Here is a 19,250-nt window from a genome sequence, read left to right as displayed (position 1 = left end):
CTAGATCCTTCCAGAAATTGTTCACAACGTGAAGTTTCATAAACTAATTTCGAGAGGAGCACGTGATATGATTGTGCACCGCTGGCCACTCATCCGTAATCAGTAATAATCCAATCAGAATGATCCTAGCTTAGTACAAATGGATCACTTTCTCCCCATTGCACTATCTTCATTTTGGAAGAATCCCCCCTTCCACCCCATCTCCTCCTTTTTCTCCCCTTCTAAAGGGGGAGCGATCGAGACCTACCTGATCTCGGTTCTCCTGATATGCTTCTAGACCGGGCGGGAGCCCTGGGCTCAAATATCTCCGAGCTCAGGGTTCTCTCCCGGGACAGCATGCCAAACCTGCTATAAGTGCCAAGCATATCTAAGTGGGAACTCTTGAAATTGCATTTAAAAAAATAAAGGACAAAGGCTGTCTTTTTCTGCATTGCAGAAAGCGCAGATTTCCTCCATTTCAATGTACTTTAGTAATATCGATTTTACTGGGTGAATTGTATGTAGTATTTTAAAATGAATTTTCTTAATCATAGTGTATTTGAAAGGTTAGCAGGTTCTTTTCCAATTCATATTAACTATAATAGAGTTACAGAGACTTTTGCCTCTAGGAGTAATTTTATTTTGCTTCTGAAAAATATTACGAATGTGTTTGTTACAGTCAACTCGACACCTTCTAAATGTAATTTTGGGTTTACGACAGATAGAGAATTATAGCAAATATGATAACATTTTAATATTTTTAACAAGCTGAATCATTTTTACAGGAAAAGATTTATTAACTAGATTAAACTCTTTAAACCGTATTGGGAAGTTGTGAATAGACATGAATTATTCACATGATAGAATATACTGTCAGAAAGTTTTAAAAGATGATTAATGTCTCTAATAAACCAATTTACTAAGAATAAAGATTCATTTGAAAAGGTTTTATTACCATTATTCCAAATAAAGGAGGTGTGAGGAGAAAAATTCTGAGAGTAACAAATTTTTCAGGCAAGAAGGGCTTGTTGATGGAATTTGAAGAGTTTAGGAGAGAAATTTTATAATCACATATTAAAACAATATCAAGCCACTTGGTTAAATATATTATAAGTAGGCCCACACGGAATCTGCGCGCGCAGAATTCCGCAGATTTTCCGCAAAATTCCGCAGAGTTCTGCAGTTTTTTAGCCCATTATAAATTCAGTTTATTTACTTGAGTAAATGTGTAAATCTGAATTTATTCAGTTTTTATTCAGTAATTTATTATTTTTATTTAATATATTAAAGTGTAAGTTATGATACTCCGCTGGATACTCCCAAAATAATTCAGCAGAAATCCGCAGATTTTTACCAAAATTCTCCGCAGAAATAGCAAAAAACTTCCGCAGATTCCGTCTGGCCCTTATTATGAAGAATATGGTTCCAAAAGGAATTGGGGTGGATAGACATCTTTTAATCCAATTGACCTTAAGGGTAATTCTTTGACTACGGACACTTTCAAGTCCTTTGATCATATATGCAATCCAAATATATATATATCATTTTGATCAAATTCCATTCATATTATTTAACCTCCTTTTAGGGGTCAAAATCACTGTTTTTGCCTTGTCGCACACCCAGAGTTTAAAACTTCAACAATGAAAATAACATTTTAAAATATTATTTATCTGGTAACTATTAATGTATCCTAATTAAGCACTAGTGTAATAATTTAAATATTTTTTTATAGTTTTTAAGGTGAGATTATCGATATTTTTTATACAAAATATAGCTGTTGCACAGTATCAGTGTCATTTCCACCACAACACTGAAATGTTGCTTTAAAAAGTTTGTGTGAGATTATTTAGGTGGTTTCTAAGAAAGATCAAGGTAAATACATTTATTCTACGTTATTTCTAAACATGTTGTACCTTTAAAGGCGTTAAAAAACAAACAAAATTAAAGTAAATAAGTGTATTTTGTATACATGAAATGCTAGTATCAATTTAAAGTGAAGCTGACAGATTTGATGAACATGAAAGTGAAGCTGAACATCTCCCATGGCCTGCACGGTCACCAGATCAGAATATTATTGAGCACTATGGGGTATTGTGGGGGAATGAGTCTGGAAATGCTTTCCTCCAGCAGCATCATGTAGTGACCCTGAACACTATCCTGCAAAAAGAATGGCTCAAAATTCCACCGGGCAGGACTTGTGTCTGTCATTCCTGAGATGAACTGGTGACATATTGTCCGCAAAAGGATGTCTGACATATTGATGAGTTATTAATTTGTTCATTTTCTTTTCATTTCGGTCTCTTAAATCATTAGGGGTCACCACAGCGGAATGAAGCGCCAACTTATCCAGATTAGGTTTTACACAGCGGATGCCCTTTCAGCTGCAACCCATCACTGGGGAACACCCATATACTCTCAATCACACACATAATTTATCTTACCCAATTCACCTATAGCACATGTGTTTGGACTGTTTGGGAAACCAGAGCACCCGGAGGAAACCCACGCCAACACGGGGAGAACATGCAAACTCCACGCAGAAATGCCAACTGACCCAGCTGGAGCTCGAACCAGCAACCTTCTAGCTTTGAGGCCACAGTGCTTCCATCTGCGCCACTGCACTAATATGTTCTTGTGTGTTCTTTAAAATTAATTTACACAATATTTGAAAAATAATCAGTGATTTACAGTAAGCACTGTTACCGTTCATCTGTTAGACAAATCTTTTTTTTTTTTTTTTTAGATAAATTTCAGCTTTACACATGCAAAACAATGTGTGGTTATGCTTAGTTAATTAGTACATTTAGTTTAATAAGTGTGAGTTTATGAGTTTAATATTTTTATTAATTCTACATTAACACTAATTCATTGTCATTTCCACCACGGCCCTGTTATTTCCATCACCGCACACATTTTTTATTTATTTATTTTTTTAAAAGTTCTTATCACACATTAAAAGTGTATTCACAATTTATGAGTTCATACCCCATTCAACATACAGATTCAGTTTATTGTTTTTCTAATAAGCTCTTAACCAAATTGATATTAAATTTAAGAGTGTGATAGATGTACAATTCAGCGTTTGGTCCTAATGGACTAATTTATTCAATTGACAAATGCATAATTATTGTGGAAAGATTGTTAAACTAGATACAAAAAAAAAGATCTTGGACAACGTTCGACTGCCATAATTTATTTCATTTTGAAATAAAAGCTGTATATTGAGATGTGGTGGAAATTACATTAGTTCAGTTCGCGTTGGAAATTTTTAAAAATATTAACAATTTCCCTTCATATCCCTGCTGAAAAATCCAGCTTAAACCAGCCTAGGCTGGTTGGCTGGTTTTAGCTGGTTGACCAGCCTGGTTTTAGAGGGGTTTTGGCCACTTCCAGGCTGGTTTCCAGCCATTTCCAGCCTGGTCTTAGCTGGTCAAGCTGGAAAATTACCAGCCAAATCCAGCTAAAACCAGCTTGACCAGCCTGGTTTAAGTTGGATATAGCTGGTTTTGGCTGGACTCCCAGCTTGTCTAGGCTGGTCAAGCTGGTTTTAGCTGGTCATCTCCCAGACTGACCAGCTAAGACCAGGCTGGAAATGGCTGGAAACCAGCCTGGAAAGGGCCAAAACCCCTCTTAAACCAGCCTGGTCGACCAGCTAAAACCAGCCACCCAGCCTAGGCTGGTTTAAGCTGGATTTTTCAGCAGGGATCTAAGTTTGTCCTTTTACAGATCTTAAAACAAGACAAATTGTTTAAACTTATGATGCTGTGTTAATTTTGAACAAGTTCATTTTACTCCATAAACCATTTATGTGAAGCTGCTTTGACACAATGTACATTGTAAAAGCGCTATACAAATAAAGCTGAATTGAATTAATCAACTTCACAAGGCTAAAAGGGCCCGTAGTTGAAGAATTGCCCTTAAATGTCTTACTAACAGCCTCAAAATAAAGGCATCTCTGGACCTCCTTCAGCTTTCTTATTGGTTTTTCTTGGGGATTTGTTTTTTCAAGTAAAAGAAAATAACAACCTGACTTTTATTTTGGTCAACTTATGTAACGTCATAAGGATGCGCCGCGCTCCTGCATCTGTTGTGATTCGGCTGTAGTTTTAAGCACTGTACGCGTTTTAATCGATACAATTCGTTCAATCACTCTTATGTGCTTTATAAACGACGCGACGGGGTTTTTTTCTTCCTTTGTCTGTAACGCTGGAATGCTTTATCCAAGTTCAACACACGTTATTCTGTGTGAGGAAAACCACATCCATACGAATAACAGTAAACGAGCGGCCTATTTCGCGAGTCAGTCTGACATAAACACGAGTTTGTCAGTGATGAGCAGTAATGGAGAATAAAAGCGTCCAGAAAAGCCGAATTAAATGAATAAAATGCTTCAGAGAATGAGGACTTGTTTTGAAGCGCGCTGGCGACACCTGCTGGTCACAACAGCAGAGACAAACGAGGACAGAGGACAACTTTTACAAACTTAAGTTACCTCACATGCTTGATGTACGTGTTGATATTACAAGTCAGTTAAACTGAAAGGCTGAACATCATGTTTTTCCTCTGTTAATCATTCTCCTATCAAACAGGAAAAAGACCTCATGAAAGGCCGGTGACATCCACAGTTTACTAAAGCGATGGCGTTTATTAAAGAGGAGTGTGAGGATATCAAGACTGAAGATGTATTCATAGTCAAAATGGAGGATGCAGAGGAACACACAGGTTAGTTTTATTTTTAAAGTAACGTAGACTAACCATGTTCCGTACACTTTTCGCTATTCAGTGCACTCAAACGGCCACTCCTCCGTCATTGAAAGCCAGATAAGCATGCTTGTGTGTTCATTCTCTGGGGGAATACCTATTGCACAATCCAAATCTTGATTGATGTCTTTTGGACCAGTAGTTTTTGAGAAAAGATGGGATAAGTACCGCCTTCGCATGTGTACGGAAGATGATAGGTATTAACGGTGTTCCGTACACGACTAAAATAGTGTTCCGTACAGGGCGCATAACTTTAATTTTCGGCAAAAATGGGCATTGTTTGAAGTCTTATTAAAATCTTATGTCAGAATATACCATTATTGTGTTTAACTTGAAGTTAATGATATATTAAATAACTCTTTTATGAAAGTTTTAAATGAAATAGCTTCAGAAATCATTTACTTTTTATATCATGTTTATTTTATTACAGCATGACAATTTAAAATATTAAAACATTAAATTCATGCACATTGAAGCTAACTTGACTGACCTTTTATGAATATAAACATCATTACTGCAAAAGGAGGATCCAAACAGCGTTTGCAGCCTATCTCTCCGGCGGAGAGTTGCGACATGCGGTATTTACCCACAATTGATGTTTAAACATCCAAATTTCAAGGCATTTATTCAACAAAAGATAAGTTATTTAACAATTTGTGATAACATAATATTCACTTCATAAGAACTGTAATACCGTGTGATGCATAAATTAAATGCAAAAGCATATTGTCGGGGCTTTAAATGTCTCCCCTCCCAGGCGACACTTGCACTTTAAGCTTGCCCACTTTCTATTTTCAAGCGCATTAGGTGGACGTAGCAAACTTACTGATTTTACTCGGAAACATATTGTAGGAATGTCTCTGTTGTTGTTGGGGCTGAAAGGGTGAGAATTTAAGATTACACAGATATATAGCTTGCCTACGACCCATAAGTATTTATTCAGAGATTAACGTTAAAAGGTCGTCTGTACGGAACATCGTTGTGTACGGAATATGGTTAGTCTACGTTACTGATGCTAATGCCAATACTAATGCTAACATCGAACGCACCTCAGGGTCAAACTTGAACATTTTAAATGTTATTTATTTTAATAGGAGGAATAACAGAAGCTAACTTTAGTTATCTTTTAACATTTACAATTGAAATAAAAGTCTATCACTTCGTTTCTCTCACCGTGTGAATGGTTATTTAGTGGTGTTCAGCTTTCAGGATGCTCGCTGTCTTCAAGGTCTGCATCAGGTAAACATCAGTGATGTTCACTGTCGGGACCAGACAAACTATAGCAAGCATCATAATAATAATAATTTATTCGTATATAGCACCTTTAAAGCTTAATTCTCAAAGCGCTTTACATCAAAGAGAGACAGATATAAAACAGTTTAACAGTAAAAAATGAATCGTTCCGGCTAAAACATTCACAATTGATAAAGCATTCAAATATCTAAAACATAAACCAAAAACGCACGCCTCATGAATAGGCGAGTGTGAAGTAGTGAGTTTTCAAGGATGATTTAATCATGTCTAATGTCATGGGGGAGAGAGTTGCAGAGCCTCGGAGCCAGGGATGCGAAAGCCCGGTCACCCATAGAACGCAGACGAGTGGAGGGGACTGTTAGATAGTGGTGGGCAAAGCGAAACTATCAAAGCAAATGTGTCGAAGCTTCGAAACGTTTCGAAACACTACTCTACGGTGACACCTAGTGGTCATTTTATTTGCATTTCACTGAAACAGCTTCAGCAAAGAACAGTTGAGCAAATTGAGGTATGAAACCCCACTTTGTAGCCTTGATTCAGCGAATGGTTTAGTCGAGCGGTTAGAGTTCGTGGTCACCATGCGGCAATGATGGGTTCGAATCCAGACTGATACAGTTATTTTGAAATGCTTTAATACCAGTTGGTAATGCGTTGTTATTGTATCGTTTTGTTTCAACATTGCTCTGAAAGACGAATAAACACCTTGTAAATAAATTCGTATTGTTTTTGTTCATAAAACAGGGTTGTTGCTAGATCAGATACAGTTGTGGCCAGAAGTTAACAATAATTATTCATATTATTAATTAAATTTCCCATTGTATTTTATTAACGTCTATCCAAAACCTAAACCCATCACAGTACTGTAAAACTATGAATTATTGTTTTACAGTGTTACAAAAATAATGCTAAATTGATGGCATATCCGCAGCTGTATCCTATCTAGACTACACCATCAAACAATAACATGATTAAAATACATAAAATCATGATTTTGGAGTATTTGGACTAGTCGGGATTCGAACCCAATATAAATTTGAAGCACAGCATCAATGTGCACACGCACGGTCCACTAGGCCATACGAGACAGAATTATGAAACTGATCATGCCAGTCAAATGCAGATTCTCCGGGTCTTGAAATGTCTCTGAAATGATCGATGCTTTGAATCGCTTTAGTCACGTGACCAGGTGTTTCAAAACACTTTAGTCACATGACCTGGGTGTTTCGGATCATGCTTCGATTAGTGGTGGGCAAAGCGAGGCTTCGTGAAACACTGAAACAGTCGAAGCAAATGTGTCGAAGCTTCGAAACGTTTCGAAACCTCACTCTACAGTGACATCTAGTGGTCATTTTTTTATGTATTGCACTGAAACAGCTTCAGCAAAGAACGATTGAACTAATTGATGCATTAAACCCAACTTTGTACATGAAATCCTACAAGTATCATAGTACAGTGGTTAAGGACTCAGACTTCCATGCAGGGTTAGTAGGTTTCGAAGCCAGTCTGTCGTAGTTTTTTTGAAATGGTTTAATACTAGTTGGTAATGCTTTGTTCTTGTATCGTTTTGTTTCAACATTGGTCTGATATCCGAATAAACAATTTGTGAATAAATATGTCTTGTTTTTGTCTTAAAACAGGGTTGTTGCTAGATCAAAAACGGTGGCCTGAAGTTATCAAGAATTATTTATATTATTCATTAAATTTCCCATTTATTGTATTTTATTAATGTCTACCCAAACCATAAACCCAACCATACTGTAAAAATATTTATTATTGTTTTACAGTGTTACAAAAATGATGCTAAATTGATGGCGTAATTTTAGCTGTATCCTATTTAGGCTACTCAAAACAGAAACATGATTAAAATACATAAAACCATGATTTCAGAGCATTTGTACAAGTCGGGATTCGAACCCAGAACATCATGCAGAGCTTAGAATCAATTAGCAAACACACAGTCCTCTAAGCCACATGAGACAGAGAATAATTGGAGACCTTGGCAGTCAAATCAGGATTCGCCAGGTCTCGAAACGTTTCTATGCTGATCGATGCTTTGAATCGCTTTAGTCACGTGACTGGGTGTTTCGAAACACTTCAGTCACGTGACTTGGGTGCTTCGGATCATGCTTCGGTGCAGTGTTTCGAAACACTTGCGCTTCGGGATCTCGACACTGTGTTGAAACGTCAGTTTCACGTCAGCCATCCCTACTGTTAGAAGACCAGAGTCAGAGGAACGGAGGTCACGTGAAGGGGAGAACCAAGTTAAGAGTTCAGAGAGATAGTGTGAAGCCAAACCATGCAGGCCCTTGCATGTAAGCATGAGGATTTTAGAATAATTATAAAATCTGACTGGTAGCCAGTGGAGAAATTCCAACAGGAGTAATGTGTTCTCTGATTTTAGCCCCTGTCAGAATTCTGACCGCTGAGTTGTGGACATATTGAAGTTTATCGATAGCCAGCTAGTAAGGCATTGCATGTCATCATGTCGAACTGTGCCATGTTTTTAAAATTCTTACACATTGTTTTCCAGCGGATGACAGCACATCATTATAGATTAATACGTATAATTGTTTATTTCCTGTGTGTGTGTGTGTGTGTAGTATATTAGCCCACCTGTAAATTGTTTTTGTTTTTTTAAATTTACATTCATTCATTTTCCTTCAATTTATCAGGGGTAGCCACAGCAGCATGAACTGCCAACTTATCCAGCATATGGAAAGCAGCGGTTGCCCTTCCAGCTGCAACCCAGTTATGGGTAACACTCATACACTATGGAAAATTTTGTTTATTCAATAGACCTTTTATGCACTTCCGCATTTTTCGAACAGAAATACGTCAATGTAGTGTATTAGAACTTCCTGTTATCGTAGCGGCAGATACGAAAAATGGCATATTGAAGAATCACAGTTTCTGCTGTGTTCCAGGCTGTTCGTCTTCCAACCAAAAACAGCCCTACCTTTCATTTCATTCTTTTCATGTGGTTCCAAACCTGAAACCCAAATGGATACAGGCGATCCGAAGAGAGGAAGGGCATAGTTTTCATGTAAAAACCAAGTGTGCCGCAAGCCTACGTTTGAGTGAAGGTTTCGGCCGTTAGATCGCCCCCTGGGGGCTGGCTGCAGTACAAGTCATAAAGCCCGCCTCCTCCGTGTTAATGAAGGAGACTTGAGCCCAAATAAAAAAAAATATTACACTTGCAATAAAATGTCCCGAAAGATGGTTCTGGTGGATTAAGGCACTGGTTATTGTGCTGAAATAGGTGCAGATCTTCATTTTTGTAAACAGTTTGTTTTTAGCAGTAATTTAATGCTGGGCGTGTCATCGTGATTGACAGCTGTGATTGACAGTTTCTCAAAGCGCGGCGTCTGAGCTTCGGCAGGAGACTGAAGTAGACTGAAATGTTATTATTCGATTTCTGTGTTATTTTACCATGACAAAATGAGTTCAGCAGTAAACTATAGTTTCTGACATACATGATCCTGGTGGAACACTGTTTATTCGCTAAGTTCAGGGCTTTTTTCGGGCTTTATTAGTTTGCTGATACACGCCTAGCCACCCAGATAGCAAAACACAGTTCCGGCTAGATTCTCGCCTGCCGGAGACTTATCTCTTAGAGCTCAGACTGACTAATGTTACCTCTGCTGGACCTACTCCGGATGCCTGGACTCACTGCCCGATTCCAGTCCGAGTCAATCGAGCCAGATGCGGCGGCCGAGCGAGCAGGCGCTGCCGCATACGAGCCGGAATCAGCCCGCGACGCCGCGAGTAAGTTGTGCGCTGCGGCCTGGAGCTGGCGCGATTGAATATATAAAACCCTCATATTTGTTAACGTTATTACATTCATTTGTGTTGATATGACAGCAAACGCATGCTGAGAAGTTCGGGGGGCGTAGTTGATTTTACATAAAGCGTTTGGTTGGAAGCTCGACTCTGCTCATTTTCGCGGCTCCTCCTCTGGCTCCATCAGACAGTCCTTCTGCGCATGTCTGGCTCCAATTTCAGCAGTCTTTTGCGACAGTTTGTGCCCGTCAAGCAGGCGTTTTGCCCTCAAGGCGTTCAATGGGAAAAAGGGCTGTCGCGTCATCCATATTTTTTACAGTCATTGGTAAAAACAGGTAGCACCTATGTCTGCAGCCGGCACTTCGCTCCGGATGATTAAAGTGGTGGCTGCGTCGTTCGTCGCCTGAAGAGTGCTGTTGTCCCGAGCCTATTCCCTTGAAACAACTTTACAGCTCCTTAGAGAAGGGAGTCAGTATAAGACAGAACCTACAAACGTCAGTCTAAACAGCTATGCTGTGAAGATAGCGACACGGTGGCTAAGGCAGCAAGGATGGATCACGACTACGTGACACACCCACCTGCAGGTAAAATTGTTCATAGTGTATTTAGTTAACCCTAGTCAACTATGTTGTAAGGATAGTTTATAGGGATAGTTTACAGTTTAACCCAAAGAATGACCAGTCTGGTAGATGAAGAAGAGCCGGAGTCAGAGATTTAAATAAATAAATTAAGTTTACTGAAGATAGTTTGCAGTTTCATCCGCAGAAGCCAGCTTCAACACTCGCAATGAGTTCCTAGGCCGCTCTGCTTACAGTTTCAACAATCGAACAATTATACTCTTTACAGTCCAGAAAGGGTGGGATCCAGGTAAACAGTTCTCATTGGTTACAACAGAAATAGACAATTCTAAATACATGCGTCAAAGAAACAAAGTATCTACTTCCAGATATGGATGGCCTTAATGTGTGCGTCAAAGAAAGCATTGTATCTGTCTCCAGATATGGATGGCGACCTGATGCCTAGAGGTGAGGTCGCCCTAAGTTATTAGGAGCTGATCTCCGACCTGTAAAAAGCTAAACCAGGAACACAATAGTAAAGACTCAAGGATGTTTCTTGTACGTTCAGCTGTGTTATCAGGCTGGTTCAAGACGGTTTCCATCACATTCTGCAACAATATCTTGGCTACACAGTCTGTCTCCACACAAAAAGGAATTACATTACTATTAATTATACACAAAAACAGATCAATCAAACAGCTATAAAATTATAGGCAATATATCAGGACAATAAAACAGCTGTCTTCTCCTCTGTATTGGACCTCCAGTCATAAGAACAGATGGAGAGAGAGAGAGAGAGAGGTCTCCATGACCTATGACCTGGTTTGTGTGTCTCCTGAAAACAAAGTTAAAATAGACAGGCAAAAAGAGAAACAAGGACACAGAACATTCTTGCAGTAAGCAGTTTTAACTTATTCGTTAGTTAAAATCAATTCACAGTTAAATACTGAGAAACAGGATGATGAAAAGGATAAACGTTGGTCCATGATGAGACGGATTGGAAAGCAGAAATCCGAATCCTTCAATGTGTACCGTTACGCATTTCTACCTGAACAAATTAATGTTAATAATATAAGCTGTTCACGAAACTCAACCAATAAAATAAAAAAATACAAGAAATCTTAAACTATTTAGTCAAATATATAGTCAAACCTCCAGTTTGTGAGGCTCATCGCTCTTTCTCATTGACCTGAAGCATCTACCTCTCACTACTACCTGTCCCTGGAGTATATTTGATACTATAACCGCATGCAACAAGAAAACATTACATGTAGTCTCACATAGAAATACACAACTTAACAACGTCAGTAACAAAAAGCTTACCAATTGTGGATAAACTCTTCATGGAAGAATTTATATCCCTTGTCCAGTTTGTTCCCTTTAGTGGACGAATGCATCTCCACACTCTTCACCACATCGGCGCTGGTGAACTTCGGAAGACAACTCAGGCTCGCCGAAAACACTCTAGCTGCCATTTCTCCGCCAAAATAAAAACTCATACCGGAACTAGGTTTACACGTTGTTGACGTACTTCCGGTTTTTGCGTAAAAGGTCTATTCACCTGTACCACATGTGTTTGGACTGTGGGGGAAACCCATGCAAACACAGGGAGAACACAGTAATGCCAACTGACCCAGCAGGGGCTTGAACCAGCGACCTTCTTCCTGTGAGGCGACAGTGCTAAACGCTAAGCCACCGTGCCGCCTTTTAAATAAACAAATAGTTTTAAAACTAATTTCAAATAGCTATTGTTCTGTCTTTGCCATGATGAAAGCACATAATTAATTTTCAAGATACTAGTCATAAACTTAAAGTGCAATTTAAAGGCTTAACTAGGTTAATTAGGCAGCTCATTGGACTACAGTGGTTTGTTCTGTAAGCCATAAAAAATATGAACCCATAAGAACACAGACCTGTTTCTCCAGACCAAAAATGGACCATTTATAAGGTTTCTGCAGCTGTTTTACAGCATAGAGTCACAGTATTTCCTGTGGTAATACTATAGTAATACACAGACACTCCATCAATGAACACCATTGTTTTATTATACCAGGAGTCACCAACCCTGTTCCTGGAGAGCTACCTTCCTGCACATTTCAGTTGCAACCCTGAGCAAACACACCTGTTTGTAATTATCAAGTGCTGCTTTAGGTACTATTAATTGGTTCAGGTGTGTTTGATCAGGGTTGGGACTGAATTCTGCCGGAAGGTAGCTCTCCTGGAACAGGGTTGGTGACCCTTGTATCAGGCTGGGTTTCAAATGCCAAGAGTATCCTTACTTGGTAAGTGTGGTGTACACGAGATTGTTTCAATCTTTCTCAAAGAAGTAACCCATACAGGTTGTTCCCATGTGTCTTTTGCAAACTCAAGTTCACTATTTCGAATGTAGAAGCACAGCAAGTGCACTCAATTAGGGAGAGGGAGTATTATTACAGTGTAGTGTTTTGGCTGTCTATTTAAAATGGGCACTTCTTCTGTTGTCGTTCCCCTGGCTTGTTGCATGCCCAAGTTATGATTCTTTGTAAACCTATAGCAATCAGCAGTGAGTCTAGTTCCACCCTCTTGGTACCATATTGTTGTGCTAGATACCCTTAGGAAAGGATCATAAAAAGTGGTACAGTATGGGTCACTAATTTAGTTGATCTCACAATAGAAATGTGTACTGTGCTATACAGAACCGTACAGCTCAGAGGAAACAAGCCCTAAATAGGCAGAAGCTATAGATCTATATTGTCGGTTTTAATAATAATAATTCCTTACATACGGACTGGACACTCTAAGCACTTGACAAACTTTTGGGGGGAATCTCCTCATCCACCACCTGTTTGCAGCATCCACCTGGATGATGCGACGGCAGATATATTGCGCACGATCACACACCAGCTGATCGGTGGAGATGAGACAGAGTGATGAAGTCAATTATGATATAGGGATGGACAGAGGGCGGTGGGCAAATTTGGACAGGATGCCGGGGTTAAACCCCTATTTCTTTTTTAAAGGACATCCTGGGGATTTTTAACAACCAGAGAGTCATCCGAAAGACGGCGCTCACTGAGCAGATCACTGAGAGTCCCCGTCAATATAATGCGGTGTTATGACTAGGCCCACACGGAATCTGCGCGCGCAGAATTCCGCAGATTTTTAGCCCATTATTACTTCTGTTTATTTACTTGTGTAAATGTGTAAATCTGAATTTATTCAGTTTTTATTCAGTAATTTATTACTTTTTATTTCATATATTAAGGTCTTAGTTGTGTTACTCCGCTGGATACTCCCAAAATAATTCCGCAGAAATCCGCAGATTTTTACCAAAATTATACGCAGAAATAGCAAAAAACGTCCGCAGATTCCGTCTGGCCCTGGTTATGACCCACACAGATGGCAAGTTGAGCGCCCCCTGCTGGTCTCACTAACCACTTCTGGGAGCAACTTAGCTTTCCCATGTGGTCACGGTTAAATGCGACACCGATCGGATCTGTTCTATGACCGCGTGCACACGAAAAAACAAATGCATTCGGATATACAGAGATGACTTTCAGGCCTCCTTCATACGTGAAAATAAATCAGATATAAATGGGACAATGCGACTGTCATGTAAACGGGCAGATCGGATTTATTGAGGCATTCCGTTTTGTACGTCATTAAACTTGCAACAATGTGGTACTTCTCCGCAGTTTGATGACGAAGAAGGTAGAGCGTGTGTGGAGAAGCCAGTGCGGTAAACAACAACAGAGGAAACGAGGAGGAAAGTGGTCAGTGGTCAACAGCAAAAGTTACCTGCATTCTTGTCCTGTGAAGAGATGAGTCAGTGAAGGACGCTATATATAAACTAAGCTGCAATGACGGTTTTATCCCTCCTCCTCCACCTCTTAATCACTTTAAAGTTGACTTCATATATTTCGCAGAGCTAAAAACAAGATAGATGCTAGAACCCGCCTTTATGCATGCGCAACATCGTAAATTGTATGGCAAGTGTAAAAACTTGAATCGGATATGGGTCAAAATTAAAAAAACGTGTAAACGGACAGGCAAAAAAAATCAGATATAGGCAACAAATCAGAATTGGGCATCAAGATCTTGTAACGTTTCCTTTACTTTATAAAGGCTGATTTATACTTCTGCGTCAAACGCCGGCGTATGCTACGGCGCTGACGCATAGCCTTTCGCCATGGCCGTCGGCGTGGCTTGTAACTACACGTTGCAACGACGCGTAACGCAAGCTCTGCGATTGGTCGGCTTGGTAGAGCTGATGAGTCTGGGCGGGACCGAGAGCCGCGCGAATGGCGCGAGCGTTTGTTTACAAGTGTGGAGTCCCGTGAAGGAGCTCCGGATGGAAAGTTTTGTTTTGTGTTTACCTCATAGTTAAAGTTGTTGCACGTCCGCCGGTTCCTGCCTCTAAATGAGCGAGTTTGAGTCACTTGTACATCCCGGAAGTGTTCAGGAAACGCAAAACAGAAGCGAAGAAACTCGACACAGAGACACATTTACACCTCACTGCCAACTAGCGTTTCGGAAGTGTTAATGCAGACTAGAGGTCCCGACCAGATTTCTGCGGCGCGGGAATAAATTTCCGAATAAATCGCGGGAGCGGTCGGTAACGGGTTTAATTTGGGACGGGAGCGGGCTGTCTAGCAATATCACGGATATTGCTATGCGAATGAGAGAGAGAGAGCGAGAGCGAGCTTTGCCTGTGTGTGTGCTTGGTGTGTGTATGTTAGTGCGCGCGCGCAAATGAGAGAGAGCTGGCGGACTCCAGATGCTTGTGGACTCACTGCCCGATTCCGGCCCGAATCAATCGGGCCAGATGCGGCGGCCGTAAGCGAGCAGACGCTGCCGCATCCGCGCCGGAATCGGCCCGAGAGTAATGTGCGCTGCGGCCCGGAGCTGGCGCGACTCAGTATTTATATACCTTTATATAAAACCTTTTGGTATTACATTGGTACTTGATACATGGTATTAAAACCCTTTGACTTGATATAACAGCAAACGCCTGTGTGTCTGCTTGGTGCTTGTGTGTGTGTTAGTGCGCGCGCGTATGAGAGAGAGAGAGATTTGTCTGTGTGTGTGTGCTTGGTGCTGTGTGTGTGTTTGTTTATACAGACAGCTTGACTGTCTGGACTGTATAGCTGGGGGATTTTCGGTTTTGTTCTCCCCCGCTCTTTAGCGGGATCGGGCGCGGCGGCCAGAAAACGGGGTGGGTCGGGCCGGGCAGCGGGACAATAAATTCTTAATTTAAGCGGGAGCGGTCGGGTTCGGGCTAAAACCTGGCGGGTGCGGGCGGGAGCGGGATTCAAAATTTAGTCCCGCGCAGATCTCTAATGCAGACCAACAGGGACAGCGCGCAGAAGTATAAATCCACAGCTGCGCGCGTTGCCTGCGCCGTGAGTTACGCCGGTCACTTGACGCAGAAGTATAAACCAGGCTTAATGATGGGGTGCCAGACAGTATGTCAATAGCCCCTTTCACACAGTGATACCAGTAAATATATGGAAAATTTCCGGAACGACTTTACCGGTAATTTCAAAAAAGTGCTGTTCACACAGGTGAGGACGTTACGGAATTTTTCCGGAAAAGAGCATTCACACGTCCACTCCAAAATACCGGTAAATTCTGACATCATTAACCAGAAATGACCTCTAAACAGCTGCGCTTGTATTTGTAAACTATTAACTACATCACAAACTTTGTGTATGGATCAGTATTGTGAACAACTTTGATGAAAAAATATTTAGAAACACTTTGGCATGTTGAGATGTACATGAAATGTGTGTGTGCTGGCGCTCATAGACTTTTTCATGGGCACATGCAAAGCTTGAAGGTAAACAAACAACGGCTTATCATAAGCATCTTATCGATAATTAATTACACGTTTGGCATTAAGATGAACATATAAACGTTATCTGACTAATTTCTAGCTGCTAAATGTGTCTGGAAAAATATTCTAAAAATTATTCTCCTAAACCGCGCGGACGTGAATGCGTCTGACTCTTCTGATTGGCTAAAGCAGACGTCTCACGTCAGCACGTTCTAGACATGTACGTGCTTATTCCAGCAATCTTCCTTTTGCGTTCACACAGCGCAGCATTCCGGCAAATTACCGGTAATGTTACAACTTCTCTTTCCGGAAATTAGCCAGAACGAATTTACAGGTACTTTCAAAAAGAGCCTGTTCACACACACACCTTTCTGGAAAATTGCTGGTAATTTTCCGGAAAGGTGTGTATGTGTGAAAGGGGCTAATGTCAAATAAGTAAAAAAAAAACAAACAAAAAAAAACCGGTAGAGCAGTAGAGGCTTTGCAGTTCTCATTTAAGTAGAAGCGCTGAAGCGCAGTAGATGCTTTGCGGTTCTCACTTTGGCTGACACTTGACAGTACATACATTCAATAGAGGCTTTGCGGTTCTCATTTCCATTGAAGCCTTACGTTGCTCACATACTCATCCGCTTCTTGACATCTCGGCAGGGTTTAAACAACGCTGGCTGATGAAAGCATGATGAGTTAAAACTCAAACGAACGCCATCGGAGAAACCGAAACTTTGTCAAAACTTCAATGACTGCCAGAGGCCATGTATCACTTCCTTCTCCCCCTCTTTCCATCTAGCTCTTACTTTTCTTCTCTATGACGCCAAGCTCTTTTAACAAGGAACAAACTTCACCCATAATAAAAGTTTTTACTGAAATTGCTGAACTTTTTCAACCACAATATAATTGATTTATGACATCGTCACAACCTGACAGTGTAAACCAGGCCTAAATTTTTAAATAATTGTCGCATCGAGCCATCAAACTAGCCATTAACGTAGTTGATCTTTTTTTGCCATAGACCCGTTGCCGGTGAAAGAGGAGAGTCAAGAACTGGATGAAGTGGAAGAGAAAGGTCCTTTTGAGAATTATCAACATTTCGTAACTGGAGGACAATCATTTCATCGTGCACGGACTGACAGAACTTCCTCGCAAGAAAAAGTGCAAGAGATCGACCCTATAAGCTACTTCATCTGCTTTCAGTGTGGGAAAGGTTTCACTCAGAAGGGAAGCCTCAACAGACACATGAGAACTCACACCGGAGAGAAGCCTTACTCCTGTCCTCTGTGCGGAAAGAGCTTTAACCAGCACGGAAACCTTGAAGTGCACATGGGCGTCCACAGCGGAGAGACCCCTTTCGCCTGCCAACAGTGTGGGAAAAGTTTCAGCCGAAAAGGAAATCTTAGGTATCACATGAGAGTTCACACCGGGGAGTGTCCGTTCACTTGCCAACAGTGCGGAATAAGCTTCACTGCGAAAGGAAGTCTTACCAGACACATGAGAATTCACACCGGAGAGAGACCATACACGTGCTCCGAGTGTGGAGAGAGCTTTGAACAACACGGAAGCCTTAAGGTCCACATGAGAACTCACACCGGAGAGAAGCCTTACACATGCCAGCAGTGTGGAAAGAGCTTCGATCAGCACGGCAACCTTAAAGTCCACCTGAGAATTCACACGGGAGAGAAACCGTACGAGTGTCCTCAGTGTGCGAAGACTTTCGATCAACACGGAAACCTCAGTGCACATGAGAATTCACTCCGGGGAAAAGCCGTATACGTGTCCCCAGTGTGGGAACAGCTTTACTCAGAAAGGACACCTTGAAGTTCACATGAGGATTCACACCGGAGAGAAGCCTTTCACCTGCCAACAGTGCGGGAAGTGTTTTAACCGCAAAGGAATCCTTAGTAAGCATGAGAGAACTCACACCGCACGCTCTTCCGGTGGAAATGTGGAGATGAATATGTAAACGTCTGCAGTGCATATTCCTCTCGGTGAGATGTAACTTTTGTAAAAATATGCTCATAGAAATAGTAAGCATGCTCATGGAAATGGGCCGCTCTGCTCAGCCCAAATGAACTCCCGGATAATCTTCACAGGCCGGTGGTAGGTACACACAGTTTTTCAGTTTCATTTCACTTTAACAAGATGTTTGAAAACTTGAAGTGGCTTCGTTGTGGAAAGAGTTTAGCAATTAAAAATGTCCACTCAAAAACCGTCCATTCAATATTCCGTTATTTTGCTCACAAAAAACAAAAGAAAGCAAAAACTATATTTTGGCGGGGTTTTTTTTACACATGTATACACTATTTTCCTCTGATTTGCCAACCAAATCTGAGCTCGTGGCGTAGCCCTCAAAATAACAGTCCTGTATATGTATGTATGTGTATATATATATATATATATATATATATATATATATATATATATATATATATATATATATATGTATGTATATATGTATATATATATATTGTAAATATATATATATATATATATATATATATATATATATATATAAATATATGTGTGTGTGTGTATATGTATGTGTATATATATATATGAATGTGTGTGTGTGTGTGTATATATACATATATATATGTATGTGTATATATATGTATGTATGTATATATATATATATATATATATATATATATATATGTGTGTGTATGTGTGTATATATATATGTATGTGTATATATATATATGTATGTGTGTATATATATATGTGTGTATATATATATATATATATGTATATGTATGTGTGTGTATATATATATATATATATATATATATATATATATATATATATATATATATATATATATGTATGTATGTATGTGTGTGTGTGTGTGTGTATATATATGTTGTATTGCTGTGAGTTGAGAACATTAATTATAAAGTAGAAACAATTTTGCTTAATCCTCCTTTACATTCATCCAGTTGCTAAGACAGTCCAGTCCAGACATCCTAAGTCGGCAGGAAGTTGCGGGAGTATTCCCGGATGCCCGCAAATGATTGATAATCTCCCGGAAATCGCTCGTCTCCTGCCCGGTCCTTAAATACAATGCACACCCCTCTCCACCGCATTCCTCCTAGCTCTTCGAAACTCACCCC

The 19,250-nt window shown here is 40.2% G+C and overlaps 2 protein-coding genes and 1 long non-coding RNA gene across 3 annotated transcripts in view; 1 reads left to right on the top strand and 2 right to left on the bottom strand.

Moving 5' to 3' along the window:
• si:cabz01054394.5 overlaps positions 1-19,250 on the bottom strand; it is a 263,846-nt gene that overhangs the window by 156,777 nt on the left and 87,819 nt on the right. The gene's annotated exons all lie outside the window — the stretch shown is intronic.
• On the top strand, positions 4,039-18,344 carry si:ch211-161m3.6. Its single transcript, NM_001327861.1, has 3 exons — positions 4,039-4,485; positions 4,569-4,701; positions 17,156-18,344. Exons 2-3 carry the CDS (start codon positions 4,617-4,619, stop codon positions 17,956-17,958), a joined length of 888 nt encoding a protein of 295 aa, NP_001314790.1. The 5' UTR covers positions 4,039-4,485; positions 4,569-4,616; the 3' UTR covers positions 17,959-18,344.
• On the bottom strand, positions 10,491-17,157 carry LOC147845288 (uncharacterized). Its single transcript, XR_015484504.2, has 2 exons — positions 13,592-17,157; positions 10,491-13,554 (listed from the first exon to the last, which is right to left on the bottom strand). It is a non-coding gene; the product is annotated as an uncharacterized LOC147845288 (long non-coding RNA).

Source organism: Danio rerio, chromosome 4 (assembly GCF_052040795.2).
Source record: "Danio rerio strain M-AB ecotype USA chromosome 4, GRCz13ab, whole genome shotgun sequence".
NCBI classification, from domain to species: domain Eukaryota; kingdom Metazoa; phylum Chordata; class Actinopteri; order Cypriniformes; family Danionidae; genus Danio; species Danio rerio.
The sequence above is the reverse complement of the archived record's forward strand: the minus strand, read 5'-3'. Positions and strand labels throughout refer to the sequence as shown.

What these genes read in the sequence shown, in the direction of transcription:
- si:ch211-161m3.6 (NM_001327861.1), top strand. Translation starts at nt 4,617, where the DNA reads ATGGCGTTTATTAAAGAGGAGTGTGAGGATATCAAGACTGAAGATGTA. An exon ending in GGATGCAGAGGAACACACAG is followed by an intron (nt 4,702 to 17,155) that starts GTTAGTTTTATT and finishes TTTTTGCCATAG; the next exon opens with ACCCGTTGCCGGTGAAAGAG.